Genomic DNA, 26,807 nt, shown 5'->3' on the forward strand with positions numbered 1-26,807 from the left:
GGTGGCATAGACACCACGTGTGCATTTTCTGTTAATTAATTATTAGAAAACTGAATTATGCAAAAACCTATTTTATTACCTTATTTAATATATATTTATTTTTCGTACTACTCAAAATAATTATGTAAGATATATTAAAAGTTTTAATTAAAATAATTTTAGAAAATTATTTGCTTCTTTATATTTTGTTGATAGACATATTTTGGTTGTGATATATTTTGTTCTTAACAAAAACAAATAACTAAATATCAACTTTAATTAAAAACAATTGCTGAGTAATTCTTTTAAGTATTTAAACAAACAGTCAAAATGTTGTCAGTGTTAGAAAAAAATAATATGTAAATGAACTTCTAACAAGAATAGCATGCATTTACACAAACGTCGAATGTAAAATAAATAATTATCTATTAATAATGAAAGAAGAAAGTCGAGCAGCCTAGTCTCTCCCTCTTTACCTTCTTCCACCTATTTATTTATTTGTTTATTTATTTATTTACGTATAGTAGGTACATTTCGACTGTATATTAATCCGTAGTCGAGAGAAATAGACTCGCGTTCGCAGTGGAACTTATTCGCCGTGCGCAGAGTTCGCCGTCGTATTTTCTGCAGGGTGGAAAATTAATAGAGAAAAACGCCGTTCTTCGCGTCGGCGGAAAACAAAGTTGCTATACAGTATGAAATTTGACCAATCTAGGCGAAGAAAAATGCTTTACCTGATTACGTTTAAATATTTATACGTTGTATTTTTTGGTTAGAGATCTACATAAAAGAATCCTGAGATTTAGAATCCAAAGGTGATCTCAAAAGAGAAAACCTATCTTTTCGAAATATATTTCGCAAAACGCAAATATTAATTTTAAAATAAAATCTTAGTGGTAACATTTTTTACTGAAAAGTTGACATGTTAAATATTTACAGAAACAACTAAATTTACGTAAATTTTATTATTAACTTAAAACGACACATCTTTCTCAGATTATAAAACATAAGTTATTTTTTTATTTTTAATATTCAAGATTTTTACGTAAAATATATTTTTTAGATACAAGTCCCGAATTAATGCAATTAAATTAGTTTTTTCTAAAATGTAGATGTGGAATGTAATAATGAGTAAAGTATCTTTGTCCTCTTTGACTGGGCAAAAATTTCATGTTGTGCGACGACGACAAACATGCGCGCCGGCCACCGAGATAAACAATTGTAACTTCACGTCATTGTAAAGTGGCAGTCGTGTAAAAACATCCGTCTAACATTAAGTAACGTTATAAGCTCGACGTCAGCGCGGAACATTCCTCTTCAACAATCGAGCAATCTCTCTGGGCATTATCCTGCGACGCTTCTCTACTAATCTTTCTATAGTAAATGCATCAGTTGCAGCGGTGCGATGGAAGGGTTAACCCTTCCTGTGTATGTGCCTGAAGACGGGGGTCTGTCGAACCCCGTCAAAATTGAGCTTTACGAAATGAAAAATTTTTATCTTCTTCGATAATCTTGATTTATCTATTTCTAAATGAAAAAATAGGGTTATATATTAGGCTACGAATGGCGTGAAATCTATTCAGAGTGCTGTGGATACCTATAAGAATGAACGCCATGACATACGTGCCCAGAAAGGGTTAACGAGAAATGTCTATTGTTGATGATGCTCTCATCATAATTTTGCACCGCCTTTTTGTTGGTGAATTTTTTTATCGACGATTATTGACGATAGTCTATAGGTGTAGTTTCTTAAAAACAAAATAAAATTTTGTAGGAGAGATTTGGGATTTGAGGAAATATAAATAAAAAGATTGAAGAGAAAGGGATCCAGGCAACTTGGATTTAGAGATCTGTTAATCCAATTGTGCCAGAATCCAAAGAAGCGAGAAAGAATAAAAAATTGAGCTGTCGTTTTTATTAGTAATATTCGTAAATTCGTTTAGACACCATTTTGCAGGAAAATTCACGAACAAAGTGGTGCAAAAACTCGCTCGCCAGAAAATCGCACAGGATAATGCGATTGTCGCTATTGTGCATCGAACTCATATTATATAATTTATATATCTATATATATATGTATATACACATATATATGTATATATGTATACATATATATATGTATATATATGTATATATACATATATATGCATGTATTGTATGTGACTTATACACCTGGCAATTATAGATCCCAGTGGATAATCGTATAATACGGTTTTTATTATTTACATTCTTTCTGCACTCTCGTCAAACACGCACACGCACACTCCCACGCACGCGCGTATATATGAATTGTATATATATGTATATACATAGACACATGTGGTCTACGTGTGTTTTTCTTTTTTTATATTGTGAGTGTCCGTTATGCATTCATGTATATATACACATATTATACTCCGTAACGCGATAAAACGTTAAAAAAGTCATCATCATCATCATCAGTACATTAATTCTCTCATTTTCTCTCACCGTTAATGCTTAAAAAACCTTAATTCGCTCTACTTGTTGTATGTTTCGTTTTCGCAGTGTAGGATTGTAGATCATGATTAGTTTTTATATTATATAGTTTATATTATTTATATATATTAACATGCCTTTTTTTAGATTATATATATATATATATTTATATATATATATATGCATGATGTGCAAAGAAAGCGCTCGCGTCATATTTAACGGTAAAAAGATGTTCTTATTTAAGAGCGATAAATATTGTAACAATGTACTTATAATAATGTCAAATTGTATAAATATCCACATAATACGAACCTATACTTGATTCGACAAAATCTTAATACAAATAATTATTAATTTTGTGTGTGGAAAGATAGATTTAAATTCAAATAACTTATAACTTGAATAATCTAGAATCTAATTAATTTAATTTTAAAAATGATTAAAATTTGTATGTATAACTTAATATCTACAAGCATTCTAAGATAAATTATTCAAAATTTCAAACTTTTGGTATTTCGTAAGGACTCCGAGAAATCTAGAAAAAAAATTCTTAATACTTAATAATTATTAAAAGACTTATGTAAACATTACAAATAGCTACTTATGCCATAAATAATTTCATTCCACATAATATAAGTACATATTACAATAGAAGAAATTTTTAAACATATAATGCGATATGAAAAGTATGATACAATACTTATAAGAAAAGACCATGACAATGTGTATGAATGCTTTCTTGACACACTGTATACGTGTATAGGGGCAACATGCCTCTCGCGAGGGAAGACTCCTTCTAAGTACTTCGTCCTGGATAAATCTCGCAGGAATTCCTGTCTTTTGATTTACTCCCCTACTTCATTGTTTCAAATCTTACCTTCGTAAGTTAACGCAATTAATTAATTACTTCATTCATTTACTAATACGAGCTAATCGCTAAGTGGCAAGAGTTGCTAAATGTACTTCGCGATCAGTATAAATATTTATACGAAGTGCTCCGAAAGTTTCGCGCGACGTTGAAAATTAATTTCTCCTATAAAACGTGTATCTTGTTTGTAAAATGAAATTTATCTCATTTGGCTTCAGAATTACACAAATGAATCTGTAGGATCCAGGAGGATTCGTGTAAATATTATTGTTCGAATATTTAAACAAATATCATATCATATTTTTCAACAAATCCGTTTTCAAACGTGCGTTTGAAAAGATCAGGATGAAAGAATTTGGGAAACAGAGAATTCGAACGTTTATAAATTCAAAAGAAGTTGAGTATTCTTAATAATTCTAACAAGGATTACGAGATTGATGATTAAGTAGTATTAAGATTTATACATTGAGAAAAAGATTGTCGTCGCGAAGACAAAGTACTAGCATCGAGTGCTCTCGACACACGTACATCCCGATTTTCCTCTTTGGCACATGCTTTTGGAACACCTGTATAAAGTTTCTCTTCTGCTATATCGATAAGTGACTATGTCCTGTTTCTTTTAAAAGTAGTCTTGGGTTATTGGTTATTGTAATACGGTCATGCAGATACATAGAGGTAATCATGATGCGAGGTTGCTTACGCTAGATCTCTCCCTTATGGTGATCGTCAGTTGCTCGCTGCAGATCGATCGATCGATAGGTCGTGAAAAAGTCGCGTTATTATGATGGAAGAATCACAATTACATCACAATCCGATACATAACGAATTGCACAAATAGGATTAATATATCGCAAAAATCTCTTATAAAATAAAGCCTTCTTCAACATCAATAACATTTCATACCGTCGGAAACATTCGCAAGTGTCGTATAGATAATATAAATTGCTTAATAATAAATACTTAATAGTAAATAATAGATAGTATAAACATTATTAATACATTCACCGCCAAGCGTATTTTATGTAACTTTTCGTTTACGCCAATTGCATTATTTTATACTAAAAAGAACAATAAAATATTTAATTTATAGCAATAAATTTACAGTATTGAATTGCACAAAAATATAATACGTGACGTATTTATTTGACTATCGTCCCATCGACAGTCATCGACCGACAAGGCGTAAACGAAAAGCTCAATCACCGGTGGCCGTCATGACGGTGAATGTATTAAGAGTAGCATATATAACGATATTTCGAAGATCTGAAGAAATGTAGCAAGAGTTCAAGGATCCGCGCGCGAATTCATGCATTCTATTTCAGAAAAATGCAAAAAATTTGAGGCAATTATAAATAAGTGACTAATAATCTCGGCGATTATTGAATACAAAATATAAAATACTTAATGATTATGCGAATTTCTGTTCAAATAATTCCAGGACATTGTACTGTTTGTGCAAAAAAGGATTATAGGGGAATACTACGTATAAATAAACAACAAAGGCCATGTTCTTAGTTTAAGGTGTGTATATGCATGTGTGCATGTGTGTCTATGTGTGTGTGTATGTTCGTGTGTGTGTATAGTATCTGCATGTACCAGAAACAACAGTTCCAACTTATAACAATTCTTTTATTCCTTTTACCATGCATTATTATTTTATTGTAAATATTAATATTAGTATTATTTGTGGTTGTTTTATCATTATTATTCATTATTATTTAAAGTGGTACTACGAGACCAGAAACCTGTAAAGGGTTTTGTTTTTATCGTGACATAGTTTTCCGGGAGTAGAAACTTTCAATTGCAAAAGCATACGTTCTTTTACAACGGAAAAAAATTGTACGATTATTCCGATCAGATCTAAACTCTTCTATTCTGTTTGTATTTTTCTCCCTCCCTTTCGTTCTTCCCCCCTTCTCACATTATTCTGATTATCTTAAATTCACGTGACCCTTGAAAATCAAAGTATTGAGATTCGATGACTCGAGGATCCGAGAAGTTAACGATGCGATGGTCTAAAGAAATAACAGCGGTCGAACGATCTAGGAATGTCAGATCTAAGAAACCCAAGATCTTACAGCGATTTAAGATCCGTGAAATCTTAAATTGGAAAAAAGATCTACGTTTAAAAAGCGACCCTCCGAGCAGGACTTTAAATCCAAGAGGACCCGCATTCCTAGATTCCGACAATTTTGCGATCCAAGCGCATCACGCTCGAAGGTAAGATGATCGCGAACGAAGTACGAGATGAGATAAGACACATGGAAAATCTTAACGCCAACGGAATGACGAGTTTAGCTCTTAAACCTCTGTACGTGGGTGTCTTTTGTTGTTATTTTATTTTTTAGTCAAGCTCAAAACTCGCTTTCGAGTGCAGAGTGTTCGACGAGTTGGCCGTAACCGTGACGACCTGTATTACGTATAAAGTGGTTTCCCCACGACAGTTCGCTGTGTGTTATTATATATAATATATGTATATATCTATATATGTATATATTTATATACGCTATCGAATAACTCCCGCGCGTCGTGTGCCATCATTTCTCTTTCTCTCTCTTTCTCTCTCTTTCTCTCACAGTTGTTCGAGTATACTTACAATAGAAATATATTAAAATTGCAAAGTTTCACATAGATCATATCTCCAACACGTATATTCATGTAATACATTCGCTAACGTAAATTCCGAATGATTCAGATTATGCTGTTACACGTAATCTATACGCGCGCGTATGTAAGCATATGTATTTTTGAAGCATCGTTCGAAACTTTCAACTTCTGTCCCTCTCATGAAAACTCGATATCTACATAATTGCTTCTTAAACAAAATATAAAAATAAAGCCTAATAATGTTTATAGTAAGAATATAAAAAGATAAATTCCACGAAGTCTTGTTATAAATTTGAAGAAAAATGAAATACATAAAAATTCTACCGTTGAAATTTAATATTTGCAATATCTTTCTTAAATAATTATTGTTTACGGTAAGAAGAAATTATGTATGTAATTACGCATTGATTTTATATCCTAAGGGAAGAGTAGAGAGCTTTGAGCGATGCTATACTCCGCTTCGAATGAATGATTTTCATTCGCGGATCCAGTCCGAGAATCGTAGCTGCGGTGAGCTAAAATAAGTAAAATAGGTACTAGATTCCACTACTATTCTATAAAGAATTTAGAATTAAGAGAGAAAGAATTAATAACTGAGCATGCCAAAAATATTTAAAATGTTTCAAACATTTCATTAATTTAGAAAATGCAAGGAACTGAGAATTAAGAAGTTGAAAGAAATTAAAAAAAAAACTAAAACCAATTGATTAATCCACATTATCCGAAAAAAATCAGTCAAGTTATTTAGATCACGTGAAAAAATTAATTCCGAGGAATCTAGTACCCAAGTGATCGAAGATCAAAGAATCCGAGGATCCAAGGATCTTAGGCTACGAGAACATGTTTCACAAATCTACAAAAAGAATTTACGTCGGCGAGAAACAAACAACTTCATCTCCCACCTCCATTGTTATCGCGTCGCTTTGTCATCAGCTTTGACGTCGATCTTCGCGCGGTTTATGAGTCGTCCGCGATGTTCGATGATTTAAAGGCAGCCACGCGATACACTTAGATAAATACTGATGTATTTAATATCGATCTGAGCCAAGATCTGAGCATTCTATGGCGGTCTAATACACGTGCTTGCCACGTGTTATCCATTCGCCATTCGATTATCATCGATCATTTCCGACATCGATTAACCATGCACCTTCGCGAGATTTTCATCCTCGATCGCGGCTATTAAAAATATAAATTAATCCCTTATTGCAGAACACTTGTATATTTTTTATGAGAGAGCAACGGTATGACAAATTTATTTGCTGTGTTGCTAATTATATATTTGTAAATTATAATTTTTTCAATTTTCGATATCTGTTAATAAATTCCAAAATGTTTCGTCAATACTCACCCAAGAAAATTTAAACTAAGAAAAATCTTAATCTGCAATAAGAGCTTAAAGATTTTATTCAACAGTTGAAGTTTAAAAAGCTATTTATCTTGGGATTTTATATATCTGTGAATCTACACAAATTATCCTAGAAAATACTAAAGTGATATAAATTAAAAATATTATTAAATTAAATAAATTTTAATCTAATATTGATAAAACTTACGAAAACTGCACTTGAAACTTGCAATAAAGGATTAGGTTCTTTATAATGAACGAACGCACTACGAACAAAAAGAAAGAATTATCTCATCGAATTTAGCCGAGTCTTGTCGAGTCGAATTGTTACGCTTTGTATCTATTCATGCTTCTTTTAGTTTATTCTCCTTTCTCTCCTTCTTTCTTCGTCTATCTCTCATTATTTCTCTTTTACTTTGTCTCTTTAGATACGGCAGTGTTGTGGACGGTTACGGAATCGACGTCCGTAATCCCAAAAATGTTTCCTACAAGTATACACGCTAGTTTTAATAAATACATATTTCAACAACCGTCTTTAGAACTAGGTTTTTAATAAACTTGTATATTATATCATATTACACATGATTCCGTTACGTTGCGATCCCTTTCTTCCCTTGCTTTATTTTTTCTATTCTTTTTTTTTCTTATTAAGAAAACATATTCGGAAGAAATGTCGCTTCTCGTCGATCTACCCTCTATCTTTCGAATTTCGAATTAGGTTCCTCCCTGCGACGCGGATGTAATTCGCACGCGTCACTCGTTTTTCGCTTTTCCGTGGATCTCATCTTTGATCCGAGGATTTTATGAATTTCGAAAAAGCTGTCGATTTTATTTATAAGATTGATATAAAAAGTCATTATAATGACAAATAATTTGGCACAATGTTTCGTAAAAACTTGAGAACATTTATCTAAATTTCCTCAATTCGAAGATTAATAACCACAAAATCACAAAATACAAAAGTAAAGCTAAACAACAGTGGCACTTAATTCTCGATAGTCTCCTAAGACTTCTCTTTATATTCAGATTCCATCAAGATTACGTGATAGCTCTAGAAATGATTTAACACACGGCTCTAAAGAATCGCAAATGTGCCAGGATTAGTGAAAAAAGAAAAAAGAATTTTTATCGAGTCTCAGGCTCTAAAAACTTAGATCTTAGGACCTAAGAAATTTAGAATTTACAATGTTTAAGGTCTAAAGTACTTAGGATCTAAGATGTTTAGATCTGAAGTCTGTTCGATTTAAGATACTTGGAATCTAAGGCACCTAGAATTATAGTGTTTTAGAGTCTAATTGAAAGATAGCTTACATTTAATATTTAAGGTGCCATAACTTAAGGAGGCCAAGATCCAAAAATCCGTATAAACTACAATCCAAGAAAATTATATTTCCTATAATTAAAAAATCGTAGGAATTTAGAACAAAATTTGAAAATTTTTTCAGAGAAGCTTAGAATCAAACATTAAAAAAATATATCTTGAATTGAAAATAAAGATATTCTGGATAGTTCTAGAATTGAAAATTTTTTAGAGACTTTTTAGAAACTTGTAAAATTAATATTATAAATTTTAAGTGCACACAGAATTTTACACAGAATCCTAAGATTTTACAGGATTATAACATCGGAAATCTCCTTAAAAATCCTGAGGGATCCTATGAGGAGAAAATTCCGAAATCTTGTAAATCTTTGAAAAAATTGTAGGAATATCCTGAGAAATCCTAGAAGACTCGGTTTAAAAAATCCTAAGTTCATTAAATCTTAAGCGATTTATTATGCAGAACTTTCATTTATTTGGCACAAGACAACGCTGCTATATCTCTTAATCTTAGAAAATTCCTAGAAAATGTTAAAAAACCCCAAACTCATTGGGAATCCTTGAAGGATCACAAAGATCCTAGGAAAATTCTAGGAAATGCTATAGACTCTCAGAAAAAATCACAGAAAGTTCGAGTTTAATCAATTTTCAAAAAATCCTCGGATTTAATGGAAATACCACGTGATATCCCCGTTCTTATTTCCACTGACAACGTGTCCTAATTTAATAATAATCAGGAATAGGTATAATCTATCTATCTATCTATCTAGTAAACCAGCATCATATTAAAGTCTATCCTCCTCCTCTTCTTCGTTATCCTCGTTATTCTCTTCGGACTCCTCTTTGTAGCCGGGATGCTCTGAGATCGCATAATAATTTCCATTGTAGATCACCCCGAGCTCCCGCAGGACATCGCCCCGTATGATCGCCTTGATCGTCCAATTGTAGATCTCCTCGCTCTCACTCTCGCGATCCAGCCGCTCGACGTCGAGGATTTTGGAGCTAAGTCGCTCCAGTATGATGCCAATGTCCTTGATGCTAAGGTGGTGCTTCTGGTCGACCGTCAGCTGATCGATCAGTAACAAAAATTTCTCCGAGGTCACGATTTCGTCCTCCATTATTGTGTTCTCCGTTTCGGACTCAGAACTGTCATGCTCTTGATGATGGTGGTGATGATTATGATGTAAGTGGAAGCCAACAGCACCGGCTAGACGCGAGCTTGACTCCTCGTCAGCGGTATCGCGAAAACGAACATGACCTTTGCTAAGGCCAGGTCGCTTGGTGCCGTCCGATAGGGAGGACGGCGGCTGTGGCGACGGCGTTTGCGTTTGCTGCTGTTGCTGTGGATGTGGATGATGCGGATGTTGATACTGCGCATGCTGCGCGTCCTGAATCGGCGACGTCGCCACCGATTTGTGTACAGCGATTCTGCGGCCCTCTTCGTGCAGGGCGCAGCAGTGAAAATCGCACTCGCCGATAGCACCGCCGTCGGCGCCATTCACCGGACTGCCGTTTCGCGCGACCGGCTGATGAATGTGGTTGGAGCATTCGGGTGTGTGGATGTGGATGGTCGTACTGTCGAACGAATTTGTGCCTTGCTTCACCAGACGGCCCGGCATGTGCGATTGCACCGGTTGTTGCTGCTAGGATGAAGATAAGCTTACAGCGTGATAGATAAGAATTTAGTTCAGTTTGCGTCAAAATTTCAAAAATAAAACACCTAACTGGTTGAAATCAAAGAATTAGACGATTACAACAATGATCTAGTTCACTTTCTTCAAATCTTTAAAGAACTAACATAGAGAACTAATGCCATATTGATCTCTCTAATTACAAGTAACGCAATGATTGCGCTAAATTGATTTAGAAAATCATGATTGATAAAAAAAACTGTCCACAGATAAAGCGCTTAGATTAGTACGGCTAACAGATTGGTATGGTAGATCATTGTTGAGATCGAAAAATTCAGTGCAACTCAACGCTGACCTATTTTCTTAAAAGCATGAACGGATTAATTTCCTCAGGACTTTAAGAAAATGAATTACATCACTGTCACACTGATCTTTTCAATCGTAGATTCTGCGGTAGGTTTAGAAACTTGCGCGATTGAACTAAAATCTAAAGATGAAACGCTTAAAGTAAAACTGTAAATTGAATATACCATATCGTCATGATTTATCACAGTGATTCGCGGGCTGGTGTACCGCGACGGGGCAATCTCGCCGGGCAAGTGCGTCGTCTTGCCGTCATAGCCGAGCTTGTCCAAGCTGGTCTGGATCACCAGGGACGGCCGCTGGGCGCCACTCAGGTCAGCTTTCTTAGTCGGCGAATACTTGGAGGTTTGGGCATCTTGGCCTGCCTTCGCCTGCTGCTGCTGCACCTGCGACGACGATGACGAGCGCTGGTCCCAGTGTAGTACCACTGTGACTCGGCCTTTATTGTCCATGATTTTCCACGATGGCGTCTCATCGTGCAACTCCAGCGCGTGGATCGTCTCGCAGACTATTTTCGGGATCGCCGAAATTGCTGAGAAAGAGAAAGAGAAAAGGAGTTATCAGTTATCGGTGGACGCGGCTGCGGAGGGATACGGGTGGTGTGTTCGGTGGTGCAAGGCGTGACAATCAGTGCCAGTGATCCATCGCAAGAGTGCGAGACCCATAGATCTTAAGGAAGCCAAGAGACTTACGGATTCAAAAGTCTAAAGAGGTTTCGGGTGATAAAGAAGATTGTCTTAAAAAATCCAAAACATCTAAAGAGAGCTTAAGAATAGAAGAAAACCTACTTGGTTGATCGTTTAAAGGCTTGTGTGTGTGTAAGGATTCAGTTTGATCCACATGTAATTCAGTTTGATCAGTTTCAATTATATCAGTTGCCTCGAGATTAGTTTCCTCAACCAAGTTGTCGATTTCCATCAACCAAAGTTGATCGTTGTAATATCTCCTTTACATAGCAGCGCGTATGACTCTAAAGAAGCTATATATTCGAGGGTTCAAAAATCTAGAAAAGTCGAGATATTTGAGAACAGAAGAAAAGCTACTTGGTTGATCGTTAAAGGTCTCTATAAGAAGATTCAATTTTTACTTGTGAAATGCTTCGATGAATCTAATTTATCGCATGATATACGTGTAAAAGTTATCCCAACTATTTTCATCTTTTAAATACTTAAAAAATTCTCGTTTTCTTTAGATGTCTTTTAAAATTTTCTGTCGCTCGTGTTGCTTCAATCTTAGTTTCCTCAACCAAGTTGCCGATTTCTCCTAAAGTCGATCTGTGTAATGTCCCTTTTACCTACCAGCGCGTATGATGTCGACGCCAGTAGGACACCAGCGTTCACCATGCCGCAACAGGAGCAGGATCGTGTTGTTTCCTAGTGTCTTGAAGTATTCGCCGTCCTCGACTTGCGTGCCGTCCGACTCCAAAACTAGCGAGACATTCTCGTTTTGTGGCACGCCCAGCTTTTCCTTACCTGAAAGCAAGGGTTGGCCAAAGGGTTGGGGTGTCAGATGGCGTTCCAGAGGGTTGTGATAACGCTTTAACATCAGCGTCAGTGTGCGTGTGGGCGTGTGCGTGCGCGCGTGTGCATGTGTGTTACATGTATCCCGTGTAAATGGGTGTGCCACGTGTCGTATGTACTGTGTAATCGTGTGAATGGCGCGGTTGCGAATAATGGTGGTGCGTCCTCGAACGAATGAACGAACGAACGAACGAACGGCGCTTTGTTTCTGAGAAATGTTGCGAGAAATGTGTGTTGCGAGAGCGACACTTTCAAAGGAACTTTACAGATAATGCAATTCCGCGCCGCGATACGCTGCGCGGAAATATTTCCGACCGGAAATATTTCTTCGCCGGTCGGCCGGACAGGTGGAAAGAGAGTGCTCCGGAAGGACAATGCGTGACGCTTGCTTGCAAAGAGTTATCCTTAGCGTAACACGCATGGTTTTTTTTTACAAACAATCTAACATCTTCCTCAAAGTCTTTCTGAAAATTTTTTTATTTTTTTTCCTTTCAAAAATATGTTTTGTAAGAAAAGAACGATATCTTGTGACCAGTAATCCAATATCTTAAATATCGTCAAAAATATATACATCACGTTCAATGCACTACTGCTAAGAGTGCAGATTGTTTTAATGATATAGGAAGAAACTTTAAGATGCATTATAAACACAATTGGGCTTTTAATTGCTTTTGCTTTAATTTATTAAGTATAAAAACTAAACTTACAGACTCTTAAATTTAGATATTCCTCACCTCGGACAATCAACTCTTCGAAATTGCTAACGACCAGTCCTTTTCTTACGTTACGCCAGCTGTCCCATATCTTAAAAGGTCTCTTGGTCCGTAACTCCTGCGCAAGAATTAAATAATTAGTATTAATATTTACAGCAATTAAGATATATTATTAAAATACAAGTGATGTAAATTAATTATTATTTTTGAGCCAAGAATAGAATAGGAATTTAGGCTAGAAAAATATTAAAACATAGTTTTAAAAAAGTCAAGTATCAAAAGAGGAAGAGAGAAATTTTTACGTGATGGAAAGGGCATGACATCTGACATCGATTAATTTTAGTACAGTGAAAAAAATGTCGATGTGTACTGCACTTTAATGCACGGTAAAGTTAAAAATGGTTGACATTTGCGATTTATTATTGACCTTAAATGTTCTCCGGAAGCGCGTGCAAGCTTGCAGGCATTTAAAGCGCTTTGTAAAAATAGTTATTGAACATTAGAAAAAGGGTAAAACACCAGACTTGTGTTGGCATTAGTTGAAACATGCAATTTGTAGTTTTATACAGCTTTTTTCGCCTACGGTTTTAGAAAATGCAACATTGTGCGGCCTTGTGTGCATTTAAAATTTTACGAAATTTTTATATGTATCTATATGTGCATAAACGATAAATCATTAAAGTAAACTTTTCTTGCGCTTTGTAAAATATAAAAGAAATAAAGAAATGTCGCGTATAAGAAATGATTCACACACAAATTAAAAATAATTCGCGACAAGAAAAGCGTGTGAATAAGGCTTGAAGAGCCTGACCCCGGGAAACGCTTGTCGCCCAGATGTTAAATGGAGTAAATAATTTCCCAACATGCTTCGTACACATAGCGGTCATATAGAACGGCTGATAAATAAAATCTCATGTATGAAAACTCAAATATTTCATTATTTTTTAAACTTTTAACATAATGTCGCAACAGGATTACATCTTATCATTTATATTTATTTATTTGCACAAGCCTGGTGCAAATTTAAATGAGAATTAAATGAAAAATATACGATATAACGTGCAGGACTATACAGGATTATAAAAATTGTTCCAAGTTCATTAACATACGACCGTGACTAACATATTGGCAATCGAATCAATAAAGTAACGCAAAAATTATTTTAAAAAAATAGGGACCAACGTTTAAATGCGTGCAAAGTGTTCCTGAACTATCGCACTTTAATGCAATTACTGCATCTGGGAATTCGAGAGTTTAAAGAGTCTAGACCTAGATCTATAGGGCTTAAAGATTCACTCGAAATCCCACGCATCTAAGAATCTAAAGATATCCCTTCTCTCAGGTCTTGGAATCTATAAATTTGAATATTCAAATATTCACGATTTCTGCGCGAGCATTCAAAATAATTCGCAACGCAAACTCCTATATGCTTATGTTAGATTTGCATGTACATCAAGTATAACGTAAAACTGATTTATATCGAATCATAAACGCGACCCATATCTAATAATATTCATGTAAAAAAAGTAAATGCAATAATGCATGGCGCGAGACACTTACGGCAACGGTTTGCACGTATCTTTCCACGAACTCTTTCCACTCGGAGACTCTTTGCGGATGGTTTATCGGATGGTGAATTATTTCGTTAATTTACTTTAATTTACTCGGTTTACTTTAGGAGGTGCATATATACTCCACACAATTTACTCGCGAATACATTCGTCCCCGCCTCGTTTCGTGCACTCTATCGTACTTCTCACTGTGGATACATCTGCACTCTTCGATCGGCGAGATTGCATCCCGACGACGTCGCTAGCGATCTCGGAATAATGCGATCCGAAGGGGTGCATTATGTTTGGGGTTGTTCCTAGTCCTCAACGGGGGTGGCGCTAAGGGTGTAGGACGCGTGCGCAGTTTATGATCGAAAGCACTGACCTGGTTTAACCGGTCTTAACTTGTAATATCGCTTATTTATTCTGTGCGCACAGTAGGATTTGCCGGTCATTCATTGTCAATACTAATATATCGTTATTATATTTGTTAGACATTTGTAATTATTAAGTATATGCGCAAGATATGTAAGTGCTCGATTTAACCGGATGATAAAAAATATTCTATTTATTTATTTTTATTTTGTACGGACGCGAGTTATTGCATTAATTCGTTATTATTTTCCAAATTTTATTGTTTCTCAAAACTACAGATATTTCAAAATAGAAAACTGTCGGAATTTAAAGCACAACGCGAGTGCTTATGCTTTTCTTCACCCAGCGATTTGATATCTACTGATGAAACACGCGAAGATCTATACGGATTTAATTAACTTTAAGAATTGAAAGACTTAAAAGAAACCAAGAAGAACCTAAATCTAGGATCTGAGGAGACATAAGTAATATAACACGAGTTCATATAATAATTATACAATAATAATCCAGATAAATAATGATTCACAACATAAAAATACAGAGGAGTTTGATACGAGAAATCAGAGAGAGAATCAGAGAGAATTCAGAATGTACTCTTACATTAGAGTCAAAACGCCCAGCATGTTTGAGCGAATCCAAAAATTCAAAGATTTAAAAGTCCAAAGGCCTAAAATTGAATGTTTATCTTAGCAATACAAGTATCAACCTCTTTCATGTAATAACCCCTCGCATTCGCGAGCTCGCCGTGGATGGAACTTAGTAAACAACATCGCAACGTGCTAACGAGCAAATAGGGAACCCGCCTGCAGCTGCAACGTGAATGTACCCAGGTGTATCCCTTAACGAAGTATCGTCGAGAACCGCTGCCGTCGACTACTTCGCGAATTTTTGATTTACTTAAATCCGTCACACACGGAGGATTCTAAAGTCGTGGAATTTGGAATAACCAACGAATCAAGAATAACGCTGAACAAATATTTAACAGAACCTCCCTTTTGTAACGACGTCTTTCCGATGCATCCGCATTGAAACGTTCTTAGATATTTGCCCTTAGATATTTATTCGTTTTAAATATATTTTCTTAAGAAACTTAACAATTCGATTATCCACCTATTTAGAATTTTTTATTTAATTTATTTATATGAGAGATTATGCAAAATGTGGACTCTCCAAAAATGCAAATTTCTTCGTTGAAACCACGAACTCAGGTGCATTCTTTAACAAGAAATCTGAAATATATTATCTCAAATCCTTTCTTAATTTAAGTAAAAATTATTTAATTAAAAGTTTAGAATATATATCGTATACATATATATATATTTTTTTTGTCCAAATTTGTTTATCTCACAAATTGTAAGTAGAGCCAAACAACAAATACAGAAGAATCTTTTTTGGAATATCTCAGAGGATCTGACATGAAACTGTAAATACGCGAAGAGGCTTTTACAATGAAACAAAAAGTATACAGGAATTTTGTGAAACGTGACAAACGATGATAAGGATTTTGCATGGAAGAGTCCGCGAACGTGCAGAACGACGAGAAGAATTTTGCGAGCATGCAAAGTAACGACGGGCGAACATAATGAGGTACAGAGCCGTTCTACGAGCGAGAAAAGCATTCCGCGAACGAAAGAGTAACATTCTCGCGACTCTGCTCTGTGTATAATTTTCAATATAAACAGGTCGAGAGAGAATATTTGCAAAAAGCGCATTGAATTTAAAATTTGTATCTTGCGGACTTCTTCAAGAAGATTCCAACAAACTGTACAGTGACAAGGATTCCGGGATCTTGCAAATCGGTGAAGCAGAATCTACGAGCGAGTATAGTGGGGTGTATTGTAAGAAGGCAATGAGGACGAGTCTATATGAGCGGGAAAAGCGTGAGGAAAGTTTCTAGCGGTAGACAAAACGGATGCAAGGAACTCCGTGAACACGTAAAAGCGACGAACTAGCCTTCTATCGAGGAATAAAGTGATTAAGTGGGCTTTGCAAATGGAAAAAAAATGTCAAGGAAGAACTTACGTGCGAATAAAATAACGAGAGAGATTTAACTAACGCTAAAAGCCTTGTAGAAAGTTTTATTAATATTAAGAAAATATTAATACTAATTTATACAAGGTGACAAGAGGGATTCTAATCATCAGCACAAAATAAAATGATGAGAAACTTATGAGCAAAAAGAAACAACAATAAAGATTAATTTCAGAAACATGCAAAGATAACTATCGGCGCTTTAAGATAGCTAGGAATTGTCTTAAAAGAAATAATTATTAATTATTATTTAAACAATATGTATATACGAAGAGAATGCTAACAGAAAGAATTATTGATAATTCTTCACAGACAATCCTGGTGAAATGCTATTCTAAGTAAACAAAAAAAAAACGATCACAAATGAGGAAAATCTTAAATATTCCAGACCCGATTCTCTATTTATGAAGAGATACGTTCGAACATGTTTCCTCTCTATTTATTATTCCCCTTAGAAATCGCGGATGGTGATAAACGACTCGAATCATAACTCAGAACATGTCCACAAACTAGGACAACAGCAGCGAGTATCTCTACAACTATGTGCTTCCATATTACAAATGAAGAAAAAGCGTGTCCATCACAATGGACGCTATAGGTGCGAGGGGATTAGGAATTCTATGAATTATCGAGAAAACGTAATCCTCGATATCTTCAACTGATAGAATTCAGGAGTATCAGGGTGGGATTCTAAGTACACACACACACGCGATATAATTCAATAAAGCGAAATAAATCCTTACGGGGGCGGTCGGGCGGACGTTCCAAGTTATAAGCAAGGATTAATCGCGAGGGATACTCTGAACAAACACAATTCTGTAATCGGGCAATCGGGTTTCAGGGCAATCTCAATCTCGTGAGCACATAGAGAGAAGATGTCCCCGAAAGAGGCGAAATGAGGCCGTGCGATTCTACAAACGAAAAAAGTGGAGCATTCGCGCGGACACCTATCTTTATGGGAAAACCGCGCGTCTGTCGAGGCGGGGAAGGAGCAGGCTGAAGGGCTCGTCCCTTCGGCCGTTCGGCCTTGCCTAGAGGGTGATGCACTCTGGGGGGGTGCAAGCCGAGGACCGATCTCGTCGGGTGTCACGAGGTCACGTGAAAATAGGTCATCGAGAGGCGTCCTCTCCGCGGAGAGAGAAGACTCTCCCACGACGGGCGACGAGATTCCTCTCGTTCGCGATACAAAATAAAGCAGGAATACGAGATTTCTCCTTCCCTCTCCCACCCCTCCCGCGTCGCGAGAATGATTCGCGGGGTGGATGCTGCATGGGCGCGTGAGATGGGAAGGAAGCTGCCGGAAGGATATGCGTACCTCTCTTGCCATTACGTCATAGCCCTGCAGGTAAGGAACCGTCCCAGCAGCAAGCGCGCGGTTTTATTCCGAAGGAACGACCACCAAGGCGAAGGGGAAGAAGGCTGCACGTCGCATATCGGGGGATGCTGCTTTCTGGTCGCGCTGCTGTCCGCCCAGCTTGCTCTCGCGCGTACACCCTCGCAAGGTGTCTCTCTCTCTCTCTCTCTTTATCTTTCTCGCCTTCTCGCACCGTCTCTGCCCCTCTCTCCTATTTCTTCCTCTCCCTCTCTCTCCCTCTCTCTTTCTCTCTCTCTTTCTTTTCTCCTCTCTTCTTCCTATCGGGCGCGATACTTGGCTCGGCCGGTCGTCTGGCTGGCTGGACTCACTGACCGAATAGCGGCGGGCTGTAGCTACTGGCTGGATGGCTGGCTGACTGGCTGACTTGTATCACTGATCACGGCCGACAGACGTGGTGGTCTTCCCTTCCTCACGCGGCTGCTCCTCGCCGAGACGCTGCTCGCCGTTCCTGTCGCACCCGCGGCGCCGCGCCTCGCTCCGTCCCGCTCCCACGCACGCACGTACGCGAGGTAGACGAGAGCGAGGAGCGCACAACACCCTCCGTTATATACCGCGATTAAAGCACGGCCGCCCCCGGCCGGCCGCCCCTGCGCTGCCGTGCCGCCAGGACAGACAGCGGGTGGTGTGAGAAAGAGGGCGAGTAAAACGGCGAGGAGCGACGAGCAGGGGCTGCGGCGACGTACCGTACGTCCGTCGACGTGGACGTACCTGGCCCGACGACCGTGCCGTGCGTACGTGCGATTAGCTGGCGTGCGTCTAAGATTTCACTGGCGCATACGACAGGGGCCCCCGCGAATTGTAACACTCGCTTCCTCCCAGCGGTTACTGCGGCGACTCCTAGTTTTAGATCGATTCTCCTACGGTACGTACCGCCGTACGCCGCGAGGGGTCGGAAGGGCCGCTCTGCACATAGCCACCCTCTCCTGTCCGCCGCCCTGTCCCCTCCCTCCCTCCCGCCCGCCCCCCCACCCCCTCTCGCCGACACTCCGCCGCCGCCTGAAACCCCTAGGAAACCTCGCCCCCGTGAACGCCACCGACAGCCGACACCTGCGACTACGTGGGAATGTGCCACCCCCTGAGGATACGGGGTTGCATTTGGGGTAGGAGATTTCGAGGGGTGAGACTTCTCTCCGTGGGTAAATGCGATCTTGGGTCAACGATTACGACGATAAAGTCGACGCAGTCCCGATAAGAGAGATCTTTCCTTCGGAATTCGATGAACAGGTGTTTTCCTGACCGAGAGTTGAAACGGAAGGTATCGAGTGGAAGTGGTCTTACAGTGGTCAGGCAGAGTTCAGTCTTGCACAAGGGGGAAATCTCCGCGAGACACTACGATAATATGATAAAATTCTTCGTAGTTCGATAAATATAATCTTTTGTTTATAATCTTTCGTATTATTTAGAAATCAAAGTTTGATGTAGTATACAAAATATGTCATAATGATGGGTTCAACGAAAAGGGTTTATTTCTGTGCAAAAAACGCATTTAGCGTACAGTCACAATCGTTCCTTCGTTTTCGCGTTCACCTGCAAATATGCATATGCGTGCATTTCATGTTTCGCCGACACATGAAAGCCCGAGCAGAATAGCTTACTTATAATTTTAAGATAATGTTTTATCCTTTAAGGACGTTCTCTCGTCCTTATATTAGAGAAAATCGATTTTCTTAGAATTTTCTTGAAACTGTGAATATACGTTAATTTAGGTGTGCTTTATGCATGGTATAAAATTTCAGTACCTCTTCCGGTATAAAAAATCAAGATACTGAGCCTCAAAGTTTCAACTTTTACTAATGAAAAGGTTTTCCAGGCCAAACGGTAAGAGATACGAGGTTGGCCAAGAGGACCAAAGTTGCTCCTCTCGTCGAGTTCTATAAGGAAAAAATGCCAAAACTAAAAAAAATTAAATTAAAAAATTTTTTTTTGAAACTTTGAGGCTCAGTATCTTTATTTTTTATATCGGAAGAGCTAGGTATACTGAAATTTATACCACGCATAAAGCACACCTAAATTAACGTATATTCACAGTTTCAAGAAAATCCTAAAAAAATCGATTTTCTCTAGTATAAGGACGAGAAAACATCCTTAAATCTTTGTTTTTAGTAACGCACAATACTGTCTTGTGTCTCAAGTCTTACAAATATCGACACTTCATGCATACGTTTAAGACGTGAGACACAAGACAGTATTGTGCGTACTAAAAACAAAGATTTAAACATTTAAAGCATAAAACATTGTCTTGAAATTATACGTCAGCTATTCTCTGCTCGGGCCCTAAAGAGAACCCATTCACCTGATTCACCCTTGTTTACAACACGTGCATCGCCATGGCGATCGACGAGCGGCGCTTAAATAAATGCATCTGCACGTCAATGCACGTAAGTTTGTCGACCAGCTCGGTATACCCCGTTTACATATTTTCCCGTAGGCAAATATATCAAACGGACATGGCAGCGAAGAATTTACGCGAGAAAAAGCGTGATTTCAATCAGAACCTGATCGAGCCGTCTCGCTCGTTCGAACAGTTGTGCAACATGATGAACAAATTGGAAAAAGATAGCAATATTGAAATCGCGGGATGCAATCGAATGGATTTACTGGCCGTCGATGTAAAATACGATGTCGATCTCGAGCCAGCAATGCGCAAGTACTCGGGACAAGTAAGAAATAAAAAGTTCAACTTTAAGTTTATCTTTGAGAATAAAGTCTGATTTATTCAAGGATTATATCGATATTCATAAGCGCGATAACTTCGCTCCGTTATTAAAAATCAAATTCTAATTGAGCGCAGATCGAACCGGAGAAAGATGTTGCCACAGACAAATGTGGGTCAATTACAACAACTTACGATGATATAATGTCCTTCTTAGGGACGCTAGAAAATGGTACTGAGATTTAATGAACTAGCATCGTTAAAATTATACTTAAAAAATTTAGGGTTTCACTTATTTTATTTGTTAAAAAAAAATTTGTGTAATGTTACAATCTTTATTGCAGAAGATACGCCGGAGAGTGACGTAGCTGCCAATAACGCAACAATTGTAATCTCGTCCTGCCAAAATCCTAGTAGGTGGGGACTTCCTCTAATATCTTGTAAGCGAAGTGTATCGCGCGTGAAAGAAGAAAACGGATAAAAATTATGTAAAACGTTTCTCCTCCCGCAGGTACGAAGTGCAGAACCTCAGCTGTCAACGGGACGATTTAGAGACCGCGATATTACAAATCGAGGAGAAAAATGCGACGATAGAGTGTTTGAAAAATCAATTAAAGTCCGAGCGCAAGGCGGCGTGCGATAAAATGACGTCGCAGAAACGCCATCACGTTGTCAAGACGAAGGAGTTGGAGAACAAGTACCGGACGATTGTGAAACGCCATCAGAAGTTTATCGAACAACTGCTCGCCGAGAAGACGGATCTCGCGCAGAAATGCGACTCCCTGGCGCGACAAATTAAAGAGATGGAACAGAAGATCCAGCGAGACTTGAAAGTAATTAGCGAGAGACACGCCGTCGAGTTGCAACGCGCGAAGGAGAATATGGCAGCGTCCGAGAAGATCCGGCGTGAACGATGGCTGGAGATGAAAACATCAAAAATCAAGGTAATCGTTAATTTACGTCGATTATTATTAGAAAATATAATTCAAGAGCTCACTTCTCGAGTCTCAAATTACAAATTCAATTCTGGAAAGTAATATCTTTAGGCAGGGGGGATGAGCAAAGAGATCTGACAGGTAACTGACATTACAGACAAAATGTTATATAGTATAATGAAGTTACACGGCGCAATAATTAATTAAATACTACACGGAGATTATTGATATCGTAGGAAATGACAGTAAAAGGGCTAGAGCCAGAATTGCACAATATGATGGAGCAACATCAACAGGAGATACAGGAGTTAAGACGCACGCATATAAAGGAGTTACAAGATACGGAATTGCGCGCGATGCGTAGGTCGAATCAGCAGCTGGAGCAATTGCGAATCGAGTTGACAGACAGCCATGAGAAAATGTTGGCCAAGGAGAAAGATATATTGGCGGCAAGGTATCGTAAATCCTGCACAACGTGTATCAATCTTAATATAATTTTAATTAATAAATTAATCCGAATAAGAGACATTTACTTCGCCAAAAAATTAATAACAATTAATTGTAAATAAATTAATTTTAATTAAGTCTATATAAAGCATAATGATATTGATTAGGTACAAAGAAAACCTGGAAGAGCAAGAAGCGCATTTTCAGACGCAACAAAAGACATTCGTGGAGCATTTCGAAAGAGAGAAATCGATGCTCGTTGCAGAGCAAAAGAAACGCGACCGGGAAACAAGCGTGATGATACAACAAACGGAATTACATTTTCAGGTCGGTTTTAAAAATATTCTTCACTGTTGACAAGAAACAATCATTTAACAACAATTTATATAATTACTTAACTTTTTTCTGCAGAAAGAAACGGAAAGATTAAAAGAGCAACACGAAATTGCCAAGAGGAATTGCGAGGAATCCTTGAAAAAAGAATGGCTCGCGTGGGCGGATAATTATAAAAAAGAACAAAGCGTGACTTTCACAAAAGCGGAGACTGCAATTCGTAACAATTGTCAAAAGGAGAGAGACAAGCAGATAGAGCTCGCTATAGTTAGACTGGAAAAAGAATCTCGTGAAATGCAAACTAAACTGCAGCAAAGTTTCGATAATAAATTGGAGTAAGTTTATAACGTATCTTCCCAATTAAGCATATAGAAGTATTAAGAAAATTGTCACAATTCAATTGTCGAAATCATTTTCAGACTAATGAAAGAAGATTACGATGCAAAATTGCAAGCCGCAATTAAAAGCGAGGGTATTTATAAAAATAAATTACTATTATTGGAAGAAAGATTCAAATGTACAGAAATTCAGTTTGGAAAAACAGAAAACAAATTAAAAGAATGCATATCCAATCTCAATAATATGAATGAGGTAAATTTTATGAAAATAACCAATTGATTACATATCATTACTATCATTAATTTGCAATTTGTCGATTTATAGACGATTGTGAGGTTGACTACAGAGAGAGACGATGCAAAAAAGATAGCAAGGAAGGAAATTGAGACGGAAAAAAGAGAGTTGGAAGATAAAATCGCATCGCTTTATCAAGAAATAACACAGAATAACGTTAACAGAGATCAACTTATGGCACAATTGCATAGCAGGTAAAGATTAATATCCGATAACGCATAAAAGATTAATGCATAAATCGATATCATAAATTATTGTAATACATCGCAACAAATATTATAGACTCAATGAATATGACGCTTTGTTTTAGAATAAAATTTATAGTTACTCAAAAAGTTTTAATTATAAAGAATCTCAATAAAAAACTTGGTGACGCTAATTCAAGATGCGAACACTTGGAAAAATTACTGGACCAACAAAGAAAGGAATATATTTTGAAAACTTTGTAAATAATTTATGATTGCATGTATATATATGTATGTGTATATGTAAGGATAAATTAATTTTTACTATAGAAATATTTTTTCCATTTTTAAAACACGAATTATTTGCCATGAATTATATATGTTACGAAATATGACGTTATATACGAAATAAATCATATCGATAATTCATATCTTCAATATTTTGCTTAATTTATATGGATATTTTATATGGGAAAAGGATTATTTCCGTTCATACGAGTATACAAAATAAAAAATGTATAATTTGAGATTTTTTTTATATCGTATATTATATACCCATTCAAGAAAGCTTAAATGATAGGTATAAAATATAAATCTCGAGATTGTGTTTTATACACAATTTCACATATAAAACCAAATGTATTTATAATGTTGCAAAGATTTACCACAGTTCTTCATTATTTATGTTACATTTGCATGTTTTCTCATCATCAATCAAATATAATAGCGATTTAAATATATATATTATATGTACGTATATAATATATCCATTATATTTAATTAAAATGCAATCTTTTTACAAACCTGATATCATTAATCTCATTAAGTTTATTTGTGCTGCCAAGAAACGACAAGAAAAACATCACACTTTTTTCACAATTTGCACAACATCCTCGTCACAAAGAAGATGGTCCTTCCCTACTTTCTGAGGTTGGTGTTTTACCGATGAGCCCCATACTAACGCGCTGCAACATGACCAATTTGCTAATATCCAGCAACAAGCAAATAACAATCATTTTTCAAAAATTATAAAAAATAAAATACGAAAAACTTACTATTTAAATTCTTTCGCAATCGATCTGTGAAGCTTGTTACAGAAATCTTCAACAGTTCGCCTTTCGGTATTTAATACTACGGGTGCGTTATAGTCTGGGAGTTGACCCTTCGGTTTCGTGTAACTGTTACAAAAAATGAAAATTATATGTCGTTTTAATAGAATTTTATAAATTAGCTTATACAACAATTTAAATTGTAAACTTACATTCTAACAAGTTGTAGGTAGTCCCACATCTTCTCCAGCAGATCGTCGAAGTTCCATTTGTGATGGGCTGAGATCGGCACGCAGTGTGGAATTTTATAAATAACATCTAGTTCTTCTATGCTTATTTGATCTACGAGAGAGCATTCTTATTTATCGATGTTTCTTATTATAATACACTTATGATGTTTATTATCACACAATTACCTATTTTATTCAAGAGGTAAATGCAAGGGACATAAACGCGATTCCCTTCTATAACGTCAATCAAGTCGTCTGAAGTGGCGTCGTACCTTAGCGTGATGTCCGCGTTGCTAATTTTATATTCTGACAAGATCATTTTTACCGTATCGAAATCCAGTTCAGTTTGCGAACACTGAAACAATCGTAATAATTTTTAATTTCAATTATTTGACGCTGTATCAAGTATCAACACTAATCGGTTATTCGGGAACGCACGATTTCACGTGAGAACGGTCGACTTTTTAGTCGACGGATTGTAGGTTCGATTTCAACTCTCATCCCATGTAAGGGAAAGGTACCAATACCCGAACACTTAAGCATAGGAAATGTACCAATACCTGAACACGTATCTGTGTCTGGATACCTTTAAAAAAATATAAATTTATGAAAATAAACGTTTGGATATTATAACTGAAGTTTCAAACTACAAAAGAAAAAATACTTTCATCTTTGATTTTAATTCGCGTTATACTTATAAATAATAAAGGTGTTCGGATATAGGTACATGTTCGGGTATTGGTACCTTTCCCTTATACCTCATTTTACAAAAAGGTCAATTCGGGTACAATAAATTACTTCAATTATCAATCGGTTATTCTCGATCATTTTCTTACCATTGTTTGTAAATTGATACCACCTTTGTCCTTCTTCTTAAAAGTTATATTTGGTGGCTGTTTGTTCAGTCGCAGACCAAAACCTTCCAATTCGTGCTCGATCAGCCGCTTGTGCCCGAGCGGTTTGAGCACGTCCAAGACGATGAAGATCAAGCTGCATGTTCGTGCCACAGCAATGACTTGTCGTCCGCGTCCCTTGCCGTCTTTTGCGCCTTCTATAATACCTGGAAGATCTAACAGCTGCAAGATGCATTCTGTTACAATCTTACTCGATTTTACTGCCACATACAGTTAATTTCAATTTAAACTGAGAAATATTCAAAACAAAAAATACTGATACAAAAAGTCGATCACCAGATGCACAAAATATATAACAAACCGTATCCATTGGGGAAATGGATTTACCTGTATTTTTGCACCTTTATACTTTATGCAACCAGGGACAGTTGTGAGGGTTGTGAACTCGTATTCGGCTACTTCGGAGTACACGCCGGCAAGTGTGGACAGCAGGGTGGACTTTCCCACGGAAGGGAAACCTGAAAATTTAAATTATCAGGTAAAATCGTGCGTAGAATGAAATATAAGAATGTCGTGTATAACATAATCCATAAGGATTTTATCATATTTTAAAGAGTCTCACACACACATGCTACAAACAGATCAAGGAACATCGAGACTGTTATCTGTCAACATATTGTCTGTCATTATTTGTCGATATAATTGGGAGGAACGCACCGACGAAGCCGATACGAGCGTCACCGGTCTTGGCGACCTCAAAACCTTGCTCGCCACCCCCGCCACCGCCCTTCGGGGTGATCAGCTCGCGTCTAAGCTTGGCTAGTTTCGCCTTCAGTAGACCCAGATGCCCGGAGGTCGCCTTGTTCTTCTGGGTGCGGGCCATCTGGAAGAGGAGACGCACGGTGTTGCGATAATGCCGCGAAAAATATATCGTGAATTGCGTATACGCGGCATAACACGGAGCGGTGATTACCTCGGCCTCGATCGAGGCGATTTTTTCCAAGATCGTGCTCATTTTGGGATCTGTTCAAAATGATGTCGAACGAATTGCCCGGCCGAGGCCTCCTGTCACATTATTAGAATTGCAACGAAGTGCAACGTAACCGGGCACGCTACACGTGCGCGAATATATATGTTAATTCCGCCATGACAGTCTACGGATCGCGCATTGTTGTTTGGAACTCTAGATGAGAAACCGAACAGCTCAAACACGCAAATCCAGTTTAGTCCAGCAACAATGGCCGCGTTCAGCAAACGCAACTGTTGAGTTCGTCTTGTTAACACTCCGCGTTGATTGGTTGGCTCTAAAAGTAAGAGCCAATCACGTTCGACTGCTACTGAGCGGCTTGGTCT

At 37.4% G+C, this 26,807-nt stretch overlaps 3 protein-coding genes across 9 annotated transcripts in view; 1 reads left to right on the forward strand and 2 right to left on the reverse strand.

Annotated features, from left to right (window-relative positions):
• Nucleotides 1–23,972, forward strand: part of Dila (centrosomal protein dilatory) — a 69,394-nt gene extending 45,422 nt beyond the window's left edge. For 2 of the 5 annotated variants that reach the window (XM_071771138.1, XM_071771137.1), the window contains exons 4-13: nt 20,564–20,795; nt 20,927–21,020; nt 21,133–21,205; nt 21,300–21,732; nt 21,960–22,177; nt 22,338–22,497; nt 22,582–22,838; nt 22,923–23,094; nt 23,167–23,330; nt 23,447–23,972. In XM_071771138.1, the coding sequence (XP_071627239.1) occupies nt 20,583–20,795; nt 20,927–21,020; nt 21,133–21,205; nt 21,300–21,732; nt 21,960–22,177; nt 22,338–22,497; nt 22,582–22,838; nt 22,923–23,094; nt 23,167–23,330; nt 23,447–23,585 (1,923 nt within the window). In that variant the 5' untranslated portion in view covers nt 20,564–20,582 and the 3' untranslated portion in view covers nt 23,586–23,972. Of the gene's footprint in view, nt 1–20,283; nt 20,796–20,926; nt 21,021–21,132; nt 21,206–21,299; nt 21,733–21,959; nt 22,178–22,337; nt 22,498–22,581; nt 22,839–22,922; nt 23,095–23,166; nt 23,331–23,446 lie in introns of those variants that run through there. The other 3 variants (XM_071771139.1, XM_071771136.1, XM_071771141.1) reach the window with 3 other exon arrangements.
• Drep2 (DNA fragmentation factor-related protein 2) lies at nt 154–19,010 on the reverse strand. Of its 3 annotated transcripts, none has more exons than XM_071771142.1 (5): nt 18,076–19,010; nt 12,826–12,922; nt 11,870–12,043; nt 10,739–11,103; nt 154–10,220 (listed from the first exon to the last, which is right to left on the reverse strand). In XM_071771142.1, exons 1-5 carry the CDS (start codon nt 18,085–18,087, stop codon nt 9,363–9,365), a joined length of 1,506 nt encoding a protein of 501 aa, XP_071627243.1. In that variant the 5' UTR covers nt 18,088–19,010; the 3' UTR covers nt 154–9,362. The 3 variants fall into 3 exon arrangements, with proteins under 3 accessions (XP_071627243.1, XP_071627244.1, XP_071627245.1); XM_071771143.1 differs by having other exon boundaries at nt 154–10,217; nt 18,076–19,001; XM_071771144.1 differs by lacking the exons at nt 12,826–12,922; nt 18,076–19,010 and adding an exon at nt 11,360–11,550 and having other exon boundaries at nt 11,870–12,008.
• A 79-nt stretch (nt 23,973–24,051) lies between the features above and the next one.
• Nucleotides 24,052–26,621, reverse strand: 128up (GTP-binding protein 128up). Its single transcript, XM_071771145.1, has 8 exons — nt 26,428–26,621; nt 26,172–26,337; nt 25,842–25,972; nt 25,437–25,676; nt 24,787–24,955; nt 24,583–24,712; nt 24,377–24,499; nt 24,052–24,286 (listed from the first exon to the last, which is right to left on the reverse strand). The coding sequence occupies exons 1-8, from the start codon at nt 26,467–26,469 to the stop codon at nt 24,184–24,186; spliced, it is 1,104 nt and encodes a 367-aa protein (XP_071627246.1). The 5' UTR covers nt 26,470–26,621; the 3' UTR covers nt 24,052–24,183.
• Between the last annotated feature and the right edge of the window lie 186 nt (nt 26,622–26,807).

This window comes from Temnothorax longispinosus, chromosome 2 (genome assembly GCF_030848805.1).
Source record: "Temnothorax longispinosus isolate EJ_2023e chromosome 2, Tlon_JGU_v1, whole genome shotgun sequence".
Lineage (NCBI taxonomy): Eukaryota > Metazoa > Arthropoda > Insecta > Hymenoptera > Formicidae > Temnothorax > Temnothorax longispinosus.

Excerpts from the sequence above, each read along its gene's own strand:
- Drep2 (XM_071771142.1), bottom strand. Across the intron at positions 12,044-12,825 it reads CGAAGAGTTGATTGTCCGAG|GTAAGGAAAAGCTGGGCGTG; the intron begins GTGAGGAATATC and ends CCTTGCTTTCAG. Across the intron at positions 10,221-10,738 it reads TGATAAATCATGACGATATG|CAGCAACAACCGGTGCAATC; the intron begins GTATATTCAATT and ends TCTTCATCCTAG.
- 128up (XM_071771145.1), bottom strand. The coding sequence starts at position 26,469 with ATGAGCACGATCTTGGAAAAAATCGCCTCGATCGAGGCCGAG. Across the intron at positions 24,713-24,786 it reads TTACCTCTTGAATAAAATAG|ATCAAATAAGCATAGAAGAA; the intron begins GTAATTGTGTGA and ends GCTCTCTCGTAG. Across the intron at positions 24,287-24,376 it reads ATTGCGAAAGAATTTAAATA|CGCGTTAGTATGGGGCTCAT; the intron begins GTAAGTTTTTCG and ends GTCATGTTGCAG.